The sequence below is a fragment of the Anabrus simplex genome, chromosome 1, assembly GCF_040414725.1.
Source record: "Anabrus simplex isolate iqAnaSimp1 chromosome 1, ASM4041472v1, whole genome shotgun sequence".
Taxonomy (NCBI): Eukaryota; Metazoa; Arthropoda; class Insecta; order Orthoptera; family Tettigoniidae; genus Anabrus; species Anabrus simplex.
Window position 1 is genome coordinate 245,621,959 of NC_090265.1, and position 23,413 is coordinate 245,645,371.

Here is a 23,413-nt window from a genome sequence, read left to right on the forward strand (position 1 = left end):
AGCAAGGGAATGCCTAGGAACAACTGTGTGCAAAGATGGGAAAAGGCGAACATCTTGGTGGGGCGATGAAGTGAGTATGTTACTGACTATTACCGAGGGCATCAGCCCATTAGTACTCAGTATTATGTATTAATAATGTGTTATAAGTGTCATAAGTGTAATAAATGTTGTTAGAGGCACTCTTTACAATTACAAAATTTGAAAAAGAGCTAACAGGCTCTCAGTTTCTTACTGCCTACTCAAGGCAACATTACATTAATCTCGGGTCTCCCAAACCACCATTTACAAATGGAACTTATTTTTGCAGGGGTATTAAATACCCAAACTACTGGGCCTTCATGGAACAAGAATAACAGGTTAAATTAATGGCCCGAACACAAAACGAATGGAGGCGTCTACTTGCCCTCCTAGATATGAACACACATAAAAAAAACAAAGGGGCTCTAGGCCGATGAAACAGGGGCTATTCCCAAACTACTGAGGTGACTCGTATAGAAATTACTTTAACACATTACAGGCAGAAAACCGTTACAAAACGAAGTCACCTCAAACCAAGATGAAAGGGGAGCTCAAGAGGGTACATCACTCTCTATCCCCGATTTACAGTTAAAGGTTTAATGAAATGTTTACATTAGCCGGAAGAAAGTTACATTTTAGAAAAACTGTTACATACTAAGTGTTGGACCTTTCCCTCAGGTTAAACTGCGGAGGTAGCAATAAAGAAATAAGTTATGTGGCCATTACCTTGTAGATGTTCTGCTGACCGAAGAAAGAGGCCGCCCGCCTCCTCCTTAACACACACACTCAGACATCGATCAATTGGCCAAGAAACATGAAAAGCCGCTGTTTAGAAAACCCTCAGCGAATGTTTGACATCATTCAAGAGTAAACCAGCCACACCCTCTCAATTTAATTGGTCACTTTCAAAGTTACACTCAGGATCGAACAAGAAGCCTGTGATAGGTTGAAAATTAATTACAGAAATTAGCGATTGGCTAGATTCAAAACTGGTGGAAATCAAAAGGAAATATTGCCAACCCAAAAATAAATGAACATCATTCAGTTACAAAAACCTAGAAATACAAAACTTCTTTAACCCTTTATAGGACATGGTACAATATTGTACCACCTTTTTGTAATAACGATATCATGTATGTGTCTTGGTACAAGTGTCTATCGAATGCATGGGATGATGTACCAGCACTTGCGAATTGTGCTGCCAGCTAGTTTGAGGTCTAGGAACCCGCTGTTCTCTCTCCAATGGCATGCGATTGCGAAATGGTACATACTTGTACCACGCCCGTTTGGAGGTCTACTTGTGAATGTTTCTTTGTGTTTGTCTTCGCTTTACAACTGAATTTCGAAGAAAGTAAAGGATTTCCTACTGTTTCAAGGTATGTACCTTTTTGTTAAGATAGATAACTATACACATATATATGAAATAGTATTATATTATTTAAGAATACTTAAGTATTGCAATATAAATACGGCGAAGTACTTAACCCGAAATGTTGACACAATGCTATTACGTATTCTCACAATAAAATTTGGTGAGATAGTAACATAATTTATGGTGTAATAGTGAAGATGGACCTTTACCAATAGATCTATGCATAATTATCTTTCGCAATTATTAGCCAAAAGATAATACAATGAATTTAGTCAAGTTATTATGTCATGGAACTTTTGCTTTGGTAGGTCATGAAGGGTCTGTCTAAAGATGAAGTAGAAGATCTTTTGATCTCAATCTCCGAAAACCAAGCCTATGAGTCGGATGATGGAGGAGATGATGATGCTGAAGATGGTATTCCAGTAACACCATCACATTCACGATGTAAGAGGCAGCGAAACAACAAGGACATCGGTCTTAATGTGGAAGGTAAACATTTTTTTCTAAATAATTTGACTACTGCCCTAGTCTCTCATTTTAGAATTTTATTACTGCGTTTCTTGGGCCCTGCTGTGATCTGGATGATTAGGTGTTGCACTTTCGTTGTTATCCTGGGTTCAAGTCTCAATCGTTCCTTGTGAATTTTTCTGGAAAATGTGAAGGTCAGACTTTTTTTTAATCCTGGATCGTCAGTTTCAATCCAGTTCGGCCCTATAATCAATCATTTCATTCATTCATTCATTCATTCATTCATTCATTCATTCACTCACTCACTTTCTTCCTCAGTCATAAAAGAGCAGGAATATTACAGGCCTCTTCAGATGGCCCAGTACAATAATTCGGAGCTAGATGGGGCACAGTTTCATTCCTGACCTGGTCTTCGACTGTAAACGAGCTTATATATATACTGTTAATTTATTCGTTTTTGAGTTACTATAGTGCAAACTTTCGATCCTTGTCCGCAGTATTGGAGGATTCTGATGATTTCTCATCAGATGATTCTGCAGTGGATCCAAACATCATGCCAACTGCTAGTGACACAAATAAGCCATCAGGAATTGTCATACCCGAGTCGTCATCTGAATCGGAGGAAGATGATCAACCTATCCCAGCAGATCAATATAATTGGACCAAATTGGGTAAAATGCCTGATGAGTTCAAAAATGCCCAGTTTCAACAAGATTATGGGCCCAAGGTGGATATAAATGAGAAAATTCCTTTACAGATTTTGAATTTATTTTTCACTTCTCTTGTATGGGAACACATGGTAGAACAAAGTAATCTGTATGCGTATGATTTGGGAGTGAATCTTGCCACCAATGTTCAAGAATTGAAATCTTTCATAGGTCTTCTAATAATAATGGGTTTTCATATCTTACCAAGCATGAGACTGTACTGGTCGAGTGATCCAAATTTTCATGTCAGTAGGATATCAGACGTAATGACTGTCAAAAGATTTTTGAAGTTATTATGATTTCTACATCTAAATGACAATAAAAAGATCCCTCCCAGAGATAGTTCAGACTTTGATAAATTGTTTAAAATTAGGCCTCTGATTCAATTCCTTTCAGATACCTACAAATCTGTTTTCAGTCCATCAGGCTTTATTTCAGTAGATGAAAGTATGATCAGATTCAAAGGTAGAAGTTCCATGAAACAGTATATGCCAATGAAACCAATAAAAAGAGGTTTTAAACTATGGGTTTCTGCATGTGCTGTGTCTGGATTTCTGATTTCTTTTGATATTTACACTGGAAAAACTACAGGACAAGATGGATTTGGACTAGGAGAAAAAGTAGTGCTGAATCTCACACAAAGAATTCATGTCCTACTGTATTTTTTTTTGGACAACTTCTTCACATCTTTACCTCTTTTGAACACTCTAAATAGGAAAGGATTATTTGCATGTGGAACAATTAGAGCAACAAGAAAACATTTTCCTACAGAATATCTGAAATCTGATAAAGAATTGAAAAATTCTGAAAGTGATTATGCTCAGTCTGGAGACACTTCTGTATGTAAATGGATAGATAGAGGTAAAAAAAGCAGTATGTATAGCAACTAGTATGCATGATGCTTCCAAACTCACTACTGTATTGAGAACAAATTCCAAAGGTGAAAGAGAAACTGTTTCTAGTCCTGAAGCAATAGCTACATACAATCAGTATATGCGTGGGGTGGACAAATTCGACCAGTACATGTCTCAGTACAGCATTGGCTGGAAGTCACGAAGGTGGTGGTTGAGGATTTTTTATTATTTAGTAGACAGTGCTGTTGTAAACAGTTATATAATGTACCAAGAGAACTGCAAATTGAATCAAATGAAAAGTTGGATGAGTCACTTGCAATTTAGATCTCTACTGGCTAATCAACTTATTGGGGAATTTTCCAGTAGACAAAGGGGTGGACACTCTCCTGAAAGTTCTAAGGCAAAAAAAAGAAAAAGAAAAAAGAAATGCATATAAATCTAGCAAAACTGAAGTAAATGCAGTGAGGTTCAGTAATGTTGGTGACCATATGCCTCAAGTTGGTACTCGTAGGAGGTGTGCTTATTGTAGCACAAAAGGAGTACACTATGTTGTAAAACCTGCAATGTAGCACTATGTAAGTCATGTTTTATTCCTTTCCACAAAACAAAACAATAAGTGTTCATAGTTTAGTGCAGTTTTATGAAAAGTAAAGCTGTAAAACATCAATGCATAAAAGAAAATTCTGCTTGAAAGTATTATTTGATATTTTTCAATAAAATTATATAATAATGATTATGATTGATTTTTGAGTGATTTTTTGAAAAAAATGATATAATAATGAGTAAAGATGTACTCTGTGAGTGCTTTGATCATATATGTGATGAAGGACTCATAATGAACTGTAATTTTTTCAGAATAATGAGGTGGTACATTATTGTACCATGCCCACTTTAGTTTTTACATGACCGTTATAGGGCAGTGGTACAATAATGTATCACCCATTTTGACTGCTCAAATGGTCACAAATAATTGTAAAATCAAAGCATAATGACAGTTTGCATGGTAATAAGTCATGAAAACACAAAAAAATAATTGTAAATTGCGAGAGCACCTTATGCCCTATAAAGGGTTAAATTATAACTTCATACACCTCGCACCAGGGTGCATGATCATAGTTTTTAGTAGTGTCATCTGTGGAAGAATGTCCAAACTTCTTGATAAATGGCAAACAAAACAAGGAGAGATTCACTCAGTTTAGGCAACTGCACAATAACAAAATTACATCATATTTCTGTGGTGACATCTTCTGAGTAAAGTTCTAAGTTGGTATAGTTTCAGTTTCACTGTTTGATCCATAGAGGAGATCATTTAGGCGCTGAATCTGAATGCGCAGCATTGGGGTGTACCTCCCGGTACAATAATAATAATAATACATTTTTTTTGCTAGGGGCTTTACGTCGCACAGACACAGATAGGTCTTATGGCGACGATAGGATAGGAAAGGCCTAGAAGTTGGAAGGAAGCAGCCGTGGCCTTAATTAAGGTACAGCCCCAGCATTTGCCTGGTGTGAAAATGGGAAACCACGGAAAACCATCTTCAGGGCTGCCGATAGTGGGATTCGAACCTACTATCTCCCGGATGCAAGCTCACAGCCGCGCGCCTCTACGCGCACGGCCAACTCGCCCGGTATTATTATTATTATTATTATATTATTATTATTAATTATTAATATTATACAGTAATTATAATAATAATAATAATAATAATAATTATTATTATTATTATTATTATTATTATTATCATCATTACTATTATTATTATTATTATTATTATTATTACCACTATTAAGATTATGATTGTCTTCATGTTTTCATTATCCTCTACATTCTATCCATATAGATATTTATTATGCCATGAAATAATTGTGCAAGTGCAATATTACAAATGTACATTTCCTCTCCCTGAAAAAAATTGAGCTTAACGACCGTATTTGTTTTGGTAAAATTTCAGGCAGTGAAGATGATGTTCAACACCATAGACATGAAACCATGGTGAGATTACTGCCATGGCTGTGGTTTTTGTTTTAAGAGGAAGTACAGCTAGGTAATCATCCTCTCTGAACAAATTAAGTGGAAACAAAAATGAAATTAAGATCGCCTCCACCGTACTGGCAGCCTAACTGCTCTGACATCATAGCCGTGCCGTGTAGGTTGTAGTATTAGAAAGTATTGGACACACTCAAGAATGGCAGCAAATCTAATCTGATATGAATAATAGAACAAAGTGAACACAGCTTTTCAAAACAGCAGAGCCCTAACCTAAAGCTGGAAAGTATTTCAAATAGGCTAGGAAGATTCAAGTTTATATTTGCATTCGTAAAATTTATCAATACACATGTAATGTCCTCTTGAATTCAGAAAGTTTTCATTGATTTACCAGAATTTCAGTCTATTTTCAAAATTTCTCTTTATTTCAACTGAACAAAAGTCAATTTCCTTGACTTTTCAATGACATCTTCTTGATTTTATGGACAAACAAGACTGTAAAAGAAGACACTGTACTGAATCTGCGATGTGAAATTTAGCACCATGCAATTAATTGGCTCTGATATACTCTCCCCTCTGCTCTTTAAGAACTAATAATGCCCACTGTGATACAGTTCCGTGTGATACAGAAGAGATGTGGAGTTTTCTATCATTTGTCCTTTGCAATCTGTTGAGCAAATAATAAACTAATGACTGAGTGCAAGCCCACATTTGCTTATTTTTGCAAGAAGTTCTCACATTTCTCCAAAATTTGAAAAGCAGGATAGAAAATACATATCTGATGCTTTAGATCATCTATGATTTTCACTACAATGACCAAAAAAAAAAGCAAAGGGGCAGCATATTTTGTGTACACAATGCTCTAAAATCAGTGCATTTTTTAACTTCCTTATTTCTTCAAATTTCATATCCGGAGGATTTAATAATGTAGAGGAATGGCTTTAGCCTTCAAATACTTGTCTTAGAATTCAAAATTGGAAAACAAATAAGTAATCACTTTGTTTTTACAAGCCCATGGATTAATTGGCAAAAACATACTAGTGGTCTTAAACTTTTAGTGAACACTAACATAAATTCAATCACTGGGAAGTATAATTCATACAAAAAAAAAAAAAAAAAACCCTTACACATAAATGAAACTTGTTATACTGTTCTAATTTATACAATAATTTTGAAATCCAAATTTTATGATAAGGGAACTCAATCTTTTACTGTATAACATGGATGGGAACAAGGCAGAAATCAAGTGCTCCCTGGAAATCTCTCCTCTTCACATGTCCAACACATATCTACTGTAATGTACAGTTAAAGAAGAAAAGATGCTGGGCAGGGTAAGGGGCAAATCTCTCACAAGACAAAGGTTTGATGACCAGTCAGCATTTTGGAATGTGTTGTGAATAGTTCATTGCTAGTGGCTTTACGTCGCACCGACACAGATAGGTCTTATGGCAACGATGGGATAGGAACGTGTTAGGAGTGGGAAGGAAGTAGCCATGTCCTTAATCAAGGTACAGCCCCAGCATTTGCCTGGTGTGAACATGGGAAACCATGGAATGTTGTGAATAGCACATTGAATTAACTTTAAACACAACCCAAATAACTTCATCTATATGTAATTAAAACTAATTTTAATTCAACTTGTGACTGATTTTTAAACTAACCTTTTTCTAGCAAGCCCTTCAGGTAGGAGTTTGATATCACAGTCAGAAATATTATAGATACGCTGATGAGTGAATTTTAACTTGTGTTTGCGTTCATTCCACATGGCTCGTTTTGGGATTTTAAGCCTTGTATGAGATATGCGTAGCACAGATCCTTGAAGACGAATATACACTGACTGGGCATCATTGATGCTGTAAGTTTCAGGTACATACTCTCCTAGGTATTCATTCATCCAGCCCTAGAAAACAAGAAACTAAAATGATAAAACACATTTTCAACACAATTCTACAAAATCAAGGAGTAAAGTTACATGTAAATACATCATAATTTGTGATAAAATGAATACATCATTGTATATCCCACCAGTACCATCAGGAGAAACTTGCTATAGCTCCAGGCAATTTATTATGAAAGACACGATGTTCAATCGTGCCATTGGAAATTAAGTGTGAACTGCAGTGGTTAAGGTTTTTAATAGCTCACAGCAGTATTCTTTGTTTGTATTATCTGTTTGATTCTTTGTCGTTGCTAGGACAATTATCTGCCAGAAGACTAGCATGAAAAGGATAGACACACCCAATCAGGTTTAAGGAAAGAAACACTGGTATGTACAGGTTTCCAAACAGTGAGAATCTCTACAGGTAAAATATGCATGATAATTTTGTACCAATCCAGTTCTTGGAAGCATGAAAACATAAGCTTTTCTTACAAATCTGAATATACGAAACTGAACTGGAAACAAGATAATGAACAATGATACATAACATGTTTGAAGGGACAAATAAACAAACAGCACAGACAAGTTTCATATATTAGAAAGACAGTTATGCATTAAGTTATTGAGAGCTAAGTTGTGTTAGCACTACCCAGTGCATTGAGAAAGTTAGAGAAGGCAGATGACAGAAATTAGTATCTGGAAGTAAAATAGTCCCCAACTCGGATCTCGGAGGAGACAATGAGAGAAGATGCAAAGAAATAATCAAGTCTGTAAAATAAGAGGAACGTGGAATGTTTGATTGCTTAAAAGGACTAGAAAATGTGAAAATGGAACTGGATAGACTTGATATTGACATATTAGGACTAAATAAAGTCAGATGGCCAAACAGTGGAGATTTTTTGAGTGGTGAATAGATAATTATTTATTCAGGGGATGTAACAGCTGGTGTTGTTTCATATTAAATTGAAAACTAGGATATCAAATCCACAGCATATAGGGATTTAGCAAACGAATTATCATGATCACACTAAAGAAAAAGCTTAGGACCACAGTATTAATCTAGACTTACATGCCCATATTTGAAAAATCCGAAGATGAAGTAGAAGGTATATATATTTTTACATCTGCTTTACGTCATACTGACACAGATAGGTTTTATGGTAATGATGGGATAGGAAAGGGTTAGGAATGGGAAGGAAGCAGTCATGGCCTTAATTAAGGTACAGCCCCAGCACTTGCCTGGTGTGAAAATGGGAAACCACGGAAAACCATCTTCAGGGCTGCTGACAGTGGGGTGCGAACCCACTATCTCCCGATTACTGGATACTGGCCACACTTAAGCGACTGCAGATATTGAGCTCGGTGAGAAGTAAATTAAACCCTAGGCTAACTGGTGTGGACCTGGCACTAGAATTAGAGGAAAGAGAAGTGAATCTACACATTTCTAATGTTTGCCGTACACTTCTGTTAGCTGAAAGGAAAACCTGCAATCCTAAAAAGAAACACCTTCCAAAAGGAGAGATGTGAAAGAAACTTCTTTTGTGGGCACGTAGTCATCAGGAATGGACAATAGGACACTGGAAGACAGTTCTTTTCTCTGATGAGAGTTATTTTCAAGTGCAGGGGCAGAGGGTTCTATTTTTTTTTTGCTATTTTGCTTAACGTCGCACCGACACAGATATGTCTTATGGCGGAGATGGGAGAGGAAAGGTCTAGGATGTGGAAGGAAGCAGCCGTGGCCTTAATTAAGGTACAGCCCCTGAATTTGCCTGGTGTGAAAATGAGCAACCACGGAAAACCATCTTCAGGGCTGCTGACAGTGGGGCTTGAACCCACTATCTCCCGAGTACTGGATACTGGCAGAGGGTTCAATATGTGCACCGAGTGAATAATGAGGCAACAACTTCACATTATTTGCAACAGACTGTAAAACACCCCTTGAAGAAGATGTTTTGGGGGTGTTTCACACATGAAGGATTGGGACCCAGTTGAAGGGATGATGAAATCTCACCAGTACATCCAAATACTGCAAAGAAGGGTTGTTGTTCCTGAGATAGAGAAGAGGTTTCCAGACAGTGACAGAATTTTTCAGCAAGATCAGGCTCCTTGCCATACTTCAAAGAAAGTGAAAAAATATTTCAGTGAGAACAATGTTTGTGTTATAGAGTGGCCAGGGAATTCTCCTGCCATAAATCCAATAGAAAACTTGTGGGCTATTTGCAAAAGGAGACTCTCAAAACTTGTCTGTTCCACCAAAGTATGCATGATAAGAGTCTCTAATTAAAGTGCAATTTCATGATGATGATGATGATGATGATGATGTGCTCAAAGCTTGTGGAATCAATGCCAAATCATGTGAAAGAACTTCTAAAACACAAAGGACATATTAGCTATTAGAAGCTATTCAAAGTATATATTATGTAAATAAATGAAAAAATAAAAGAGTGTACTTTATTGCCGCATTCCGATTAATTTGCACAGGACTGTAGTCAGATGGTAATATACAAAAAAATGATGAATGTTATCCTGAATGCATAATTAGCCATAAACTCTTAACAATGAACAATATTTACATATATTTTGCTTCTTGAGATATAAAATTAATTTTATGATCAAATTCTGAACGCTTCACAGTTCCAATCACTAAGGCTCCTAAGTTAGATGATGATGATGATGATGATGATGCTTGTTTTAAGGGGCCTAACATCTAGGTCATCGGCCCCTGACTAGAATTCAAAGCGTGAGGACGAAAAATGAACGGATGGATGTGAAGTTAAAACAATCAGTGGAGCCGACCCGCAATGCCTCAGTCTCAGAAACTCACGAAAACAATAATACTGACCAAGGGACTGTTTCTATAGCTCAATACTGAATTGAAGTTGCTTGCAAGCTAAAGGGGTCCAAAATATAGGTCATCGGCCTCTCATTATGGTACTTATCGCTTGGAAAGTAGAAACATGGTATTTGACATGGTGCGGTACTAATCAAAAGTATCGTAGACTCGCGGTATTCCGCACATTATGGTACTACTCACAGGTAATGAAATTCGCACATGTTACACAGACCTATGGTGTTTCACACAGAGCGACGCCATTTACAGGCAACGCAAACCTATGGTTTTCATCACATAAGTGTGCTAACCACAGGGACTCGTACTATCCCGTGGTGTTCCTTATATAGTGGGTACTAATCATAGGCAAACCAGAACCCTGGTGTCGCTCATATAGTGCTACTAATCACAGGTACCGTAAAAGCCTGACTGCACGGTGCTCCTGATTGCTACTAATCACAAACCTATTTGGTACCTAACATAGTGGTACTACGCACAAGTAACAGCAAACCATTGTGTTCCCCGCGTGGTGGTACTAACTACAAGTAGTTTCATGGTTCTAATTGGATCATCCCTTGGTTGCCCCTTTTAGTCGCCTCTTACGACAGGCAGGGGATACCGTGGGTGTATTTTTCGTCTGCGTCCCCCACCCGCAGGGGGTTGTGTGTTTGGTCCACGAGAGGTATTTTATTTCCCTCAAGTCCACCGGCAAGCCGGTTAGGACCCCCCTATCCGCCACCTGGGATGCGCCACATGGGGGTATCACCTCTCCCCCTGCTACGCCAGAGTAGTAGGTTCGTGGCTGCTAAGTTAAAGGTACATTTGTATTAAAGAAATGTACCTTCAAGAAACAACCTTCCAAGACTTCTTTAACATTTATTATCACCAATTCTTACATCAAAAGTTCTTTGTGCCCCTCATATGAATACTCGTGTTATTCCTCACAATCTTCCAGTTTTCCTTTTGCTAGTCCAATGTAGTTTTAACAGAATGGCAAAAGTTTCTGTGATCCTCTTCTGATTCGACGCAACTGAAATTTCTGATTGTGTATACACTAAGTTCTGTTGTTCAATAAATTGTTTTCTTTCCTTATTTCCTTCAATAAACCACATACTGCATAACAAAATAGTAATTTTCAGTACTATAAATTTTAGCACACTTAATGCAAATTTCTTCCTCTTTCCTTGTGTTTAGTTCCACACTGGACAGAGTCTGCTTTTGAAATGCCATTCTCCACTTCCTGCAGTCTAGTGCGTTTGAGTTCCATTGATGCCCACAAGACGAACATTTTCCTTGATGCAGTTGAAACATCGTTTCCAGGGACGACCATGGTACTGAGAACTTCCAGGATCAAATTGGAGGAAGGGCTGTATGTATCACTGAGTCAGCAGGGCTTAAGACACATGACCATACCATCTAAGACGTGCTTCTCACACCTTTTCTGGAACAGGTGCCACTCCCAAATAGCCTTATGACATCTTCATTTCTGACACGATCCAATCTTGTAAGACCCAGTGAGCAATGTAATATTTTCATCTCCATACCATGTAGAACTTGCTCATGCTTTTTTTTTTTTTTTTTTTTTGTTTGTTTGTTTGTTGTAGGACAGCATTCCAACCCATAGAATGCGACAGATTAGGCCATGGATTTGCAGAATATTCCTTTCAGCTGGGGGGGGGAAATATATATGATGGAAGCAAAAGCTATGTTAAAGTCAGAACCGAAAGAACTGGATGGTTTTTTGTTAACAAATGATGTAAAGCAAGGAACTGCCCTCTTGCCTCTACTATTTAAGTGGTGATGAATGATATAGTACAGAAGGTAGCACAGACCGTTGGGGAGAGAAGAATGAAAGAAACAGAAAACTATGGAGAGGCTTGTGTTATTGTGGTATTGTTTGCAGATGATGGACTAATAAGGGAAAACAGTGAAAGTGAAGCGCAGGAACAGAGCTGAAAGCTTTATATACCTGGGAAGTGTAATTGAAGAAAATGGAGGAAACATGATGGAAATCAATGAAAGAGGAAGGTGTGGAAATGGATTCTTTAAGAGTGTGGGAGGATTGATACGGAACAGGGATGTAAAGGAATTATCTACAAGACTTATTTTGTGCCGATTTTGACATATGGATTAGAAACGTGGGTGATGAAAGAGAGGGATAAAAGTAGAATACAGGCAGTGCAAATAAAGTTTCCTTGTTTAAAGTTATACTGCTGTTCTATGAATTCTTTTTCCACTGACTTTCTTATTCTCTTTTCCACTACCTTCTCGTAGATCTTGGCAGAGTGACTCACCAGGGTTATACTACGGTAATTCTGTCTTCTTTCTTAAATATAGGTATGGTACTATTACACCCTTCTTCCTATCTTCTGGTACATTTTCCTCATTCCACACTACCCGCATCATCCTGTATAGCCACTGTGTGCCCACTTCCCCTGCAGCTCTTTATCATCTCCATACTTAACTCATCCACTCCTGGTGCTTTTCCCAGTTTCATCCTCTTCACAGCTTCCTCCACTTCTGCCCAGGTTACCTCCTCCATTTTCTCCTCACACCTGTCATCAATTACCTCAATATGATCTTCTTCACTTAAGTCAACCACATTCAGGAGGTCCTCCAAGTATTCCTTCCAGATTAGTTTTAATTTCTTCCCTTTTCTCCACTAGGTTACCATTTTTATCCTCTATTCTGTCCACTTCACTCTGCTTACAATTCCTTTTATTTCTCACCATTCCATACAACACTTTCCAATTGCCTTTGGTATCTTCCTCCATCATCTGTGTCCTCACCTCCATCCACTACCTCCTCTCCTCTGTAACCACCTTTTTAGCTTCCATCTGTCTGTTCTTATAGTCTTCTCCTGTCTCTGGTGTTCTTTGCTGGAACCATGCCCGAAAGGCCCTGTTTTTCTTTCCTGCTGTTTCTTTCATTCTGTCGTTCCACCATGGTGTCTTCTTCCATATCTTCCTTCCGCAGGTCCTTCCACATGCTGTTTCCGCAGCTTTTACCAAAGTACTCTCGAATCTTTCCCATTCCTCCTTGGAGAAACAACTAAATGGCCAGCACATTATAGTCATTTAGATTTTACATAAAGAGAATTTACAATTTTACCAACTTCCTGGCTTATAGATTTTCATTTAATTTCAACAGGCTTCTTACTCTTCAACATTTTCAAGCATGTTTATCAGAGCATTGTTATCAATAAACAAATAAGTCGGTTTGGATAATTCTTGAAGTTTTGATTCTTCTATGATTCTACAAATCCAACTCACTTCCTGAATCCCTTGAACAGCCGCACATTATTCAGCCTTGGCAAACAAAATAACTGTCTGTGTAAACCAGACAATTGGATTCCATTGTCAACTAAGATTCCACAACAATAACCAAATCAACTCCTCTATGCTGTTAGAATTTGTGTAGACTTCAAGTTTACAGTTTTCACTGAATAATATTCCAAAATTTTTAGCTCTTGGAAGATAATAAAATAGCCTACTCGTTCAAGCATTTTCCAATGATTGCCTTCGGGTTGACAGATGTGACAACTCAAATAGCTGACAGCAAAGCTTATGTCTGGATGAGACATGGTTGAGAGATACAATGGACTCCCAATAGCTTATTGATACAGTTTACCTTTAAATTCCTTGTCAGTGACCAGCTTGTTTGTAATCAAGCCTGGTTTCATCAATATGAAGACTTCATAGGCATCAGTAACCCTGAATCATTTCAATATTTGCTTCATATACAGTAAAACCTGGTTACTGCATTTTCACACTTATAAAATCGTAAATTCGAAGTCCCGATTCTCATTGTATTGAATCTGTATAAAAACACCTCACTTATCACATCTCAAATTTTCACTATTACCACTTAGTATGATCGCATTTTTCCTAGCCCCGGAAGTGCTGTCATCCCTTGTGAAAGAAACGTGATTTCCTATTTGGGTAAGAGTCGACATCACAGTTGCGTGATAACAGAAAAAGGACTTAAATTCCTGAACTTCACAGGATAAGTTGAACCTTCGGGGAGCAAGCCGTTAGCCTCAGGAATGTTCAGTTTTGCTTGCCGGTTAGCAGCAACATGGCTGAATAACACAGTGAGGCTGTAGCTTGTATTTCACATTCCATTCAGAAGTCAGAAAATTATTTTGCGTTGAGTGGTACAGTGAAGGGTAGCGAATATTTGTCGCATGATGCGGTAACCTATATCTGGATTAGGAACATATAAACATACCAATTGTATCACGAATTTTTGCTATTACCACTTGGTATGAGTACGATAACATTTTTCCTAGCCCTGAAAATGTTATTTGTCATTCCTTGTGAAAGAAACGTGATTTCCAACTCAGGTAAGAGCCGCCGCCACAGATGCATGATTATGGAAAAAGGCCTCGAATTCCTGAAGTTCAAAGGATAAGTTGCACCTTCAGGGAGCAAGCCGTAGCCTCAGGAACGTTCAGTTATGCTTGCTGGTTAGGAGTGAGATTGCTGAATAACACGGCGAGCCTATTTGTGCTCGTATTTTGCATTCCATTCAGAAGTTAAAAATGTATATTGTGTTGAGTGGTACAATGAAGTGTAGCAATGAGTGGTACAATGAAGTGTAGCGAATATTTGTTGCGTGATACAGTAGCCAATATTTGGATTAGGAATATAATTGTGTGAAATTGACTAGTGGGGTGCATATTTGTCTTGTCATAGCCTAGTTATGGATACGGAAAAAAGTTGTGAAATTCCTTACTAATGAATACAAAATTTAAATCTGTCAGAAAGAGGCCTGGTGTCCATATTTTAGAGCACGCAGAGGTCGCGAATGTTGAACTCACGCCTTTGAGTTCCGACTCCATCACTCAAGTTAGTAGATATACAAAAGGGCGGCCAAAGTCATTCCAGTCGGTCACACATGGTCGAGTCTAACCTCCAATTCATTGTCTAAGAGTGTGACCAGAAAATAATGTTAAATAATCCACTGCTCAATGAATGTGGAGTCCCTAAACACTGAACGTCATTACTGAAAGGTCTTTATAACAGTCATAATACAATTGTAAGGGTGAATAGTGAATGCTCAGAATTTTTCAATGTGACAAATGGAGTCGGGCAAAGTTGCATACTGTCACCCCAACTCTACAACATCTATCCAGAGTATGTAATAAGAAGAGCACTGGAAGGCTGGGATAGCGGAATTTCAATCGGTGGTAGGAAAATCAACAATTTACACTTCGCTGACAATACTACACTCATTGCAGGAAATGGACAAGAACTTTACGATTTGCTCTCTAGAGGGAAAATTATTAGTTCGGATTTTGGTCTAGAAATTAACATGAAAAAGACTAATCCAATGGTTATCAACTGACAAAGTCAAATCCCAATTCAAATAACAGGATGCCTGAAAGATCTGGAGTTGGTAAATGATTGTATATATCTGGGCTCCATAACAAGTAACACGGGAAATTGTGATAAAGAAATAAAATGACGGATTGTCCTAGGTCGTGCCGCAATGGTTAAACTTACAAAGATCTGGCAGAAAATACAATTGGTAGAATCATTGGTGTTTTCTGTTTTCCTGTATGGTTGTGAGACCTGGACTGTGAAGACTAGTGAAAGAACTGAATAGATCCCTCTGAGATGTGGTGTTGGCGGAGAATGCTCCATATACAATGGACAGAAATAAGAACAAATGCCTCCATTATAGAAGAACTGAGCATCACAAAACGTTTATCTTCCCGTGTTAATGAAAGTTACCTCCAGTTCCTGGGACGCATTTTAAGGAGAGAAGGAGACAATTTAGAAAAGGATCATTCTGCAAGGCAAAACTGAAGGCACCAGACCAACAGGCAGAACAACAAGTAGATGGTTAGACCAAGCAAAGAAGATCACTTGTCTACCTCTTCACAATATCTTAAGAAGAGCTGAAGACCGCTCTCTTCAAGTTATACTGAACACTTTCCAGTTTCTCAAGTTCACAACCATAATCAAGATATTTTGTATACTTCACACCATTAAGGTTTCCAACCACAAATTGAGTCTGCTTGGAACACAAGCCTCTCCATAGTTTTCTGTTAACCCACTACTTCTCTTCTGTCACTGTCATCCAGTTCCCTCCTCTTGCCTTCATGCTCTTCTTTACACCTTTCAGCCATCTACCCCTCGGTCTTCCTCTAGGTCTCCTTCCCTTTAACTCCATTTCTAACATCTTTCTTGGCATCATCTCTTCTCCTATTCTCTCAACATGTCAATACCACTGCAACCTTGATTTTTCTATCTTTTCCTGTAGGGGTATATCTCATTTACCATTTCCCAAACTCTCTCATTTCTTACTCTGTCCATTCTCGTTAAACCTACTCGACACCTTTGAAACTTTATTTCCACTGCCTGTATTCTACTTTTATCCCTCTCTTTCATCACCCATGTTTCTAATCCATATGTCAAAATCGGCACAAAATAAGTCTTGTAAATAATTCCTTTACATCCCTGTTCCGTATCAATCCTCCCACACTCTTAAAGAATCCATTTCCACACCTTCCTCTTTCATTGATTTCCATCATGTTTCCTCCATTTTCTTCAATTACACTTCCCAGGTATATAAAGCTTTCAGCTCTGTTCCTGCGCTTCACTTTCACTGTTTCCCCTTATTAGTCCATCATCTGCAAACAATACCACAATAACACAAGCCTCTCCATAGTTTTCTGTTTCTTTCATTCTTCTCTCCCCAACGGTCTGTGCTACCTTCTGTACTATATCATTCATCACCACTTAAATAGTAGAGGCAAGAGGGCAGTTCCTTGCTTTACATCATTTGTTAACAAAAAACCATCCAGTTCTTTCGGTTCCAACGATGGGACAGGAAAGGCCTAGGAGTAGGAAGGAATCGGCCATGCCCTTAATTAAGGTACAGCCCCAGCATTGCCTGGTGTGAAAATGGGAAACCACAGAACCTCATCTTCAGGCCTGCCGACAGTGGGGCTCCAACCCACTATCTCCCAGATGCAAGCTCACAGCTGCACGCCCCTAACTGCACGGCCAACTTGCCCGGTACAAATTACAATTAATGAGCCACACATATAAACAGCCATGGCTATGAAATTACTAGGCATTATCTACAGTTCCACAGAAATCTCTGATCCAATTATTCTTCACCCTCATGATAATTCAACCTCTCTTGAACTACTGCTCTCTGATTTGAACAACAGCCTCCCACTCCAACATTAATCAGTTAGAGATGTGTCATTCTTTGCAGCAATTGTAAGGAACAAAAACCCCATGCTTGGAAATTAAGTCTATGCGGCAGGTATAAGTATGTAGGACACTAATTAGTTTATAATATCACCTATTCAATACATTTAAATTTTAAACAATTAGGAATTTATCTTTATTTCCATATGAGACATGTTTCGCCTTTCATTGAAGGCATCATCAGTCACAGTACTATCTCATGGCATAAATCAGATACCTGATTTGTATTTAAATCATAATTACTAAGAAATAATATTGACATATTACAGTAGGGATAGTCAATGAGAAAAACAATGTTCAGTGATAATGTGGATACCAACATATCAGCCGTTGGCTGTAAATTACCAGTTGTGAAGGACTACACTCATAATGGGGCCTCATTTGGCAATCTCAAAAAAAGCTGGAATATTCTTCCTAGCATTCCAAATATATGAACTGAGGTCAAACCACTGCTGCATAATACTGTTTAGTTGCCTTGTCAATACTGTGATCAACAACCAATGGCAGAAATTATAGTTATGCACACTGGTGCCAGACATTTTGTATCCTTTCTCGCCAATCTGCTGCCATGTAAATAGGTTAAATAAGCTTTGTAATTTCCTAACTCTTCTAATAGAGTAACGTCAATGTTTCATGTCAGACCACCACTGCTGGACACCGTTAAAATGCCCTGTGGTTTTACGCATTGGTGTCAACTACTTGTATCTTTCACCTTAGACTTCCCCCATGTAAATATGTTAATATAACCCTTTTCAACTCCATATTATTAATGAACATTGTTTTTCTCATTGAAATTAAGTAATTATTTTCCTAACATTTCTGATAGTGTAACATCAATATTTCATGTCAGACCACTGCTGCTGGACACTGTTAAATACCCTGTGGTCTTACGTATTGGTGCCAGTCACTTGTATCGTTTCCTTAGACTGCCCGCAAGTAAATATATTAATATAACCTTTGTAAGACATACCCTAACATTTTGACGCTGTTATTCTTCACAACTGGTAATCTACAGCTAACGGTTGATATGTTGGTATCCATATTATCACTGAACATTGTTTTTCTCATTGACTATCCCTACTGTAATATGTCAATATTATTTCTTATTATTTCTTAGTAATTATGATTTAAATACAAATCAGGTACCTGATTTATGCCTTGAGGTAGTACTGTGACTGATAATGCCTTCAATGAAAGGCAAAACATGTCCCATATGGAAATAAAGATAAATTCCTAATTGTTTAAAATTTAAATGAATTGAATAGGTGATATTATAAACTAATTAGCATCCTACATATGGTATCTTCAATATGGATCCATAATGACATTTATCACTTGCAAGGTATAAGTGTGACCACCGTACATTAGGTGAAAGGCAGTTGACCTGCGTTTCCTCCATGGAATATTAAATGGGTATTCCACTTCGAATATCTTGTTTAACTCTTCTCTTGCCGTGTTCTTTCCCACTTTACCAGTCAAACAGCTTCTCCGCATTCCCTACACTCAGCGTACAATACTCCAACAATCCTTTCTAATCGATCTACCAAATCTCTTTAATCCATTCGCAGCACTGGATCATCTGACAAGCTGTAGTCACACACTGAGTTCTGGCGCATAGATCAAATTACGAGCTCAGCTCACATGGATGCAGTGTCTTGCTTATCTTGGTATATTAGATTCCCTCTTCAATATACGTTGTCACAATACACACACCAACAGAAACAAGAGGCACATACTGTTGGTGAACAATGCAATCTGTGATGTTGGGATTGTTAAACAACAGTTTATTTTCATCTCTATTCAGTATTCACTATGCAGTCAGAACGGTATCAAGGTTAAGATGCCAAAAGATTGAAAGCGCTTGCTGACAAGCATTTTAGATAGCTATTCTGGCAGTAATGACTTTTCTGAAAATGAATCCGAGTTTGAGGGTAGTGATTGCGACAGTAGAAGTGACTCGAATATGGAGAGTACTGAAGAAAGTGAAAATGAAACGTCAGATCATTACAAACGCACATGGCCTGCGACACAAAAAAGAACCATAGTGACTAAAAATGGGAGAATGAAGACAATAATCCTGTTATATACCCATTTTGCAGATATAGTGGTGTTTCAGAAATACAAGAAAGTTTGATCCGATCCACCATCCAAACTTGGAATCTTTTTAGATTACCTGGGTACATGGACCTGCACTTTGAAATCATTTCAAGTGAAAGGAATGCAGAGCGCTTCCAAAAGGAAAACAGATCATGCATTCTTTGACATGTCTGTAGATGAAATAGAGGCGTATTTTGCATGAATAATTCTCATGTGCCAAGTGCAAAAACGTAAAATTCAAGATTACTGGAGCAAAAGAAGAGTGATTAAGACACCAATCTGTGAGAAACTATGAGCCGTGAAAGATTCAAACTTATTTGGCAATTATTACATTTCACTGAGGGGGACACAGTTAATCATATCCGTAGCACTCCTTAAGCTACATGTCACCCGGGTGGTGCAAAGTGAGTAACAGCATGGCAACGGTATCTCAACAACATTTCACTGATGGTATGAATGCACATCCAAGTGACAACTAAGGAAAATTAGGCCTATTCTACAGCACTTCTATAAGAAATTTTCTGAATTGTATTTCCCTTCAGAAGATACAGTTCTTGACGAAAGCCTCATGAAATTCAGAGGTCACCTTTTCTACCTGCAATGTAACAGGTCCAAACATTCACAATTCAGCATACAAATTTACAAAATTTGTGCATCCAGTTCTGGATACTGCTCTTCCAGTGAGACTGCAGGCAAAAGTATGGGCTCATTTCCCTATGCATATTCCACCAACTGAGAAGAAAAAAATCCCACCAAGAGATATGTTTACCAGAGCAGAGGCAAAAGAAGTGAAAGTGCATGGTAGTGCAAGAAGCGTAGTATTGCTCTTCACTTATCAGTGTGTTTTGAAATGTGTCATAACCAGCAGACATTCAAGGAATGGAGTATGGATAATACATAACTTCCAGTGACATGAATGAAAAATTTGAGTTAACTATCTTCATTAGCTGGTATTTTATGCATGTTTTTGGTGTGACAGCTATGCTCAAACTACTGGGAAGCAAATTAAATCTGATTCCGAGGTCGACGCTAATTAGGAACTAATATTTAGAGGCCCCATGAAGAAAAGAAGAAGAAGAAATCTGATTCCACAGTCAAAAATACGGCCATTTATTGTGACTCTCCTCCCCTGCGAACCACGTGACCTTGTTGCGGTGGGGAGGCTTGCACATCCCAATGAAGCAGACAGCTAAGCTGAAGGTGCAACCATATTGAATGGGTATCTGCCGAGAGACCAGACTAACGAATGGTTCATCGAAGGAGGGGTAGCAGCCTTTCGGAACTTGCAAGGGCGACAGTCTAGATAACTGACTTATATGGCTTATATACTCAACATGGATTAGTTGTGTTGATACTGCTACACAGCTGAAAGAAACAGGAAACTACAACCGTAACTAACTCCTGAAGACATCTAGCTCTCTCTGTATGAATGATGTACTGATAATGGCTTCCTTCCGAGTAAAATATTCCGGAGGTAAAATACTCCCCCTTTCGGACCTCCGGGTGGGAACTACACGAGAGGGAGCAATCATCAGGAAGGTGGATTTTGTAATTCTGCAAGTTGGAGCATGGAATGTTAGAAGTTTGAATCGTTGTGGTAAGTTAGAGAATCTGAAACGAGAGATGAATAAACTAAATTTAGATATAGTTGGCATAAGTGAAGTATGGTGGCACGAAGAACTGGATTTTTGGTCAGGCGACTACCCAATTATCAACACAAAATCAAATGTGGGAAATGCAAGAGTTGATTTAATAATGAATTTAAAATATAGGGCAGCGGATAAGCTACTATAACCAGTAAAGTGAAAGGATTATTGTTGTCAAGATAGACACCAAACCAATGCCCACCACAATAGTGCAAGTCTATATGCCTACTAGTTCAGCAGATGATGAAGAAATTGAGAGACTATACGAAGAGATAGAAGATTTAATACAATATGTAAAAGATGACAAGAATCTAATTGTGATGGGAGACTGGAATGCAGTGGTAGGCCAAGAAAGAGAAGGTAATACAGCAGGAGAATTCGAATTGGGACAAAGTAATGAAAGAGGAAGTTGGCTGGTTGAATTCTGCACTGATCATAATTTAGTCCTTGTTAATACTTGGTTCAAACACCACAAACAACGGCTGTGTATGTAGACGAGACCTGGAGACACTGGAAGGTAACGAATAGACTTCGTTATGATTACGCAGAGATTCAGAAACCAGATATTGATTTCCAAAACTTTCCCAGCAACAGACATGGACACTGACCACAACCTGTTAGTCATTAAATGTCATCTGAAGTTGAGGAAATTGAAGAAAGGAATGCAAGGAGATGGGATCTAGACAAGTTGAAAGAAAAGATGTGAGAGATTGTTTCAAGGAACATGTCGCACAAGGACTAAATGAAAAGGCTGAAGGAAACACAATAGAAGAAGAATGGACAGTCATCAAGAATGAGGTCAGTATGGCTGCTGAAGAAATGTTAGGAAGGAAGGAAAGATCAACTAACAATCAACTGATATTAAATGAAATAAGTTTCATAATGATAGATCCGTATTGAACTGTGATTACAATAGAGTAAATTAATGTATTATTTGGGTCCACCTTTTCAATACAAAATGTAAATAGTATAATTACATAAATGATTAGGGACTAGTTTCGATATGTTGTGTTTTAATTTTGCTTCAGGCTGACGATGACCTAATACTAGGTCGAAACTAGTCCCTAATCATTTATGTAATTTAAACTATTTACATTTTGTATTGAAAATGTGGACCCAAATAATACATTAATTTACTCTATTGGAATCAACTAATAACTCAAGAGGTAATAGACCTGATGGATGAAAGATGAAAATACAAGAATGCAAGAAATGAAGAGGGCAAAAAAGAACACAGGCAATTAAAGAATGAAGAAGGAAGAATGGCTGAAGGAGAAGTGCAAGGATGCTGAAGGTTTTATGGTCCCAGGAAAGGTAGATGCTGCATACACGAAAATCAAGGAAACCTTTGGAGAAAGGAAATATAGGTCAAAGCTGCCAACTTTTAGAAATGAAAAGTGGGAAGGGTTTGTTTTTTCCCTTGGATTTCATCACATATATTGCACCACGGTCTAATGAGAAAAGGACAGGATAAAAGGCATATATATCTACAGTTACAAATGTGAATTGACCATTAAATTTAAAATCTTAAAATAAAAAAACATTAAAATAGTTACAAGAAAATGTACCTAATCATTCTCATTTATGACACAAAGGCTACATATGAATAATAATACCAGTCGAACCTCGATACCTTGAACCTCCATTACTCGAATTTTCAGTATCTTGAACCAAATACAGTAGAGACAATACGCGACACTCAGCGAGATATTGAGGGACAGCTATTACAGCTCTCTCTAGCGGATTGACCTGAGAACTACTAATTCTGTCATAAGAGCACGTGTATTTGTGTGTGAAGTTTTTGGTGTTATTTATGCATTTTCAGTGAGTTGACATAATTAAATAGTAGCGTGTGTCATTCCTTGGTATCTCATCTCAACATAAGGGGAAAGGTATGTGCTGTAACTATGAAGTAAAGAAGAATGCGCGGTCTTTCTTCCGTCCCCCTCGTGACAAGAAAATATAAGTAATATTGTGTTTGCATATACATTTTTTCCAGTGACAAAGAGATTTTTATAGTACTTCATAATCTTCTGACCTGCTCGACCCATATTTTAACTGGCTTAAAATATAATACGCATATTTTTTTATATAGTCCAGCAGTTAACCTTCAATACCGATGTGTTGTTGTAGGTGTGATCGGTGGGTTTGATTTAATTCAGGAAAATATATATGCATATGTGTGAGGCTGGTTGTGTTCCAAGTTACCCCATTTGGAATGCCGTAATGCATTGTCAAGCACTGAAGAAAATATGGGTGATTTAAGAAATGTACATATTTTGTTGAAACAATATGATGATGCAAATCTGCTTTACCCTAATGTAAT

General features: G+C 37.9%; 1 protein-coding gene across 1 annotated transcript in view; it reads right to left on the reverse strand.

Annotated features, from left to right (window-relative positions):
- LOC136862482 (testis-expressed protein 2) overlaps nt 1–23,413 on the reverse strand; it is a 483,604-nt gene that overhangs the window by 312,331 nt on the left and 147,860 nt on the right. Inside the window, exon 6 of the mRNA XM_068225772.1 lies at nt 7,068–7,306. Within this exon, the coding sequence (XP_068081873.1) occupies nt 7,068–7,306 (239 nt within the window). The remainder of the gene's footprint in view (nt 1–7,067; nt 7,307–23,413) is intronic.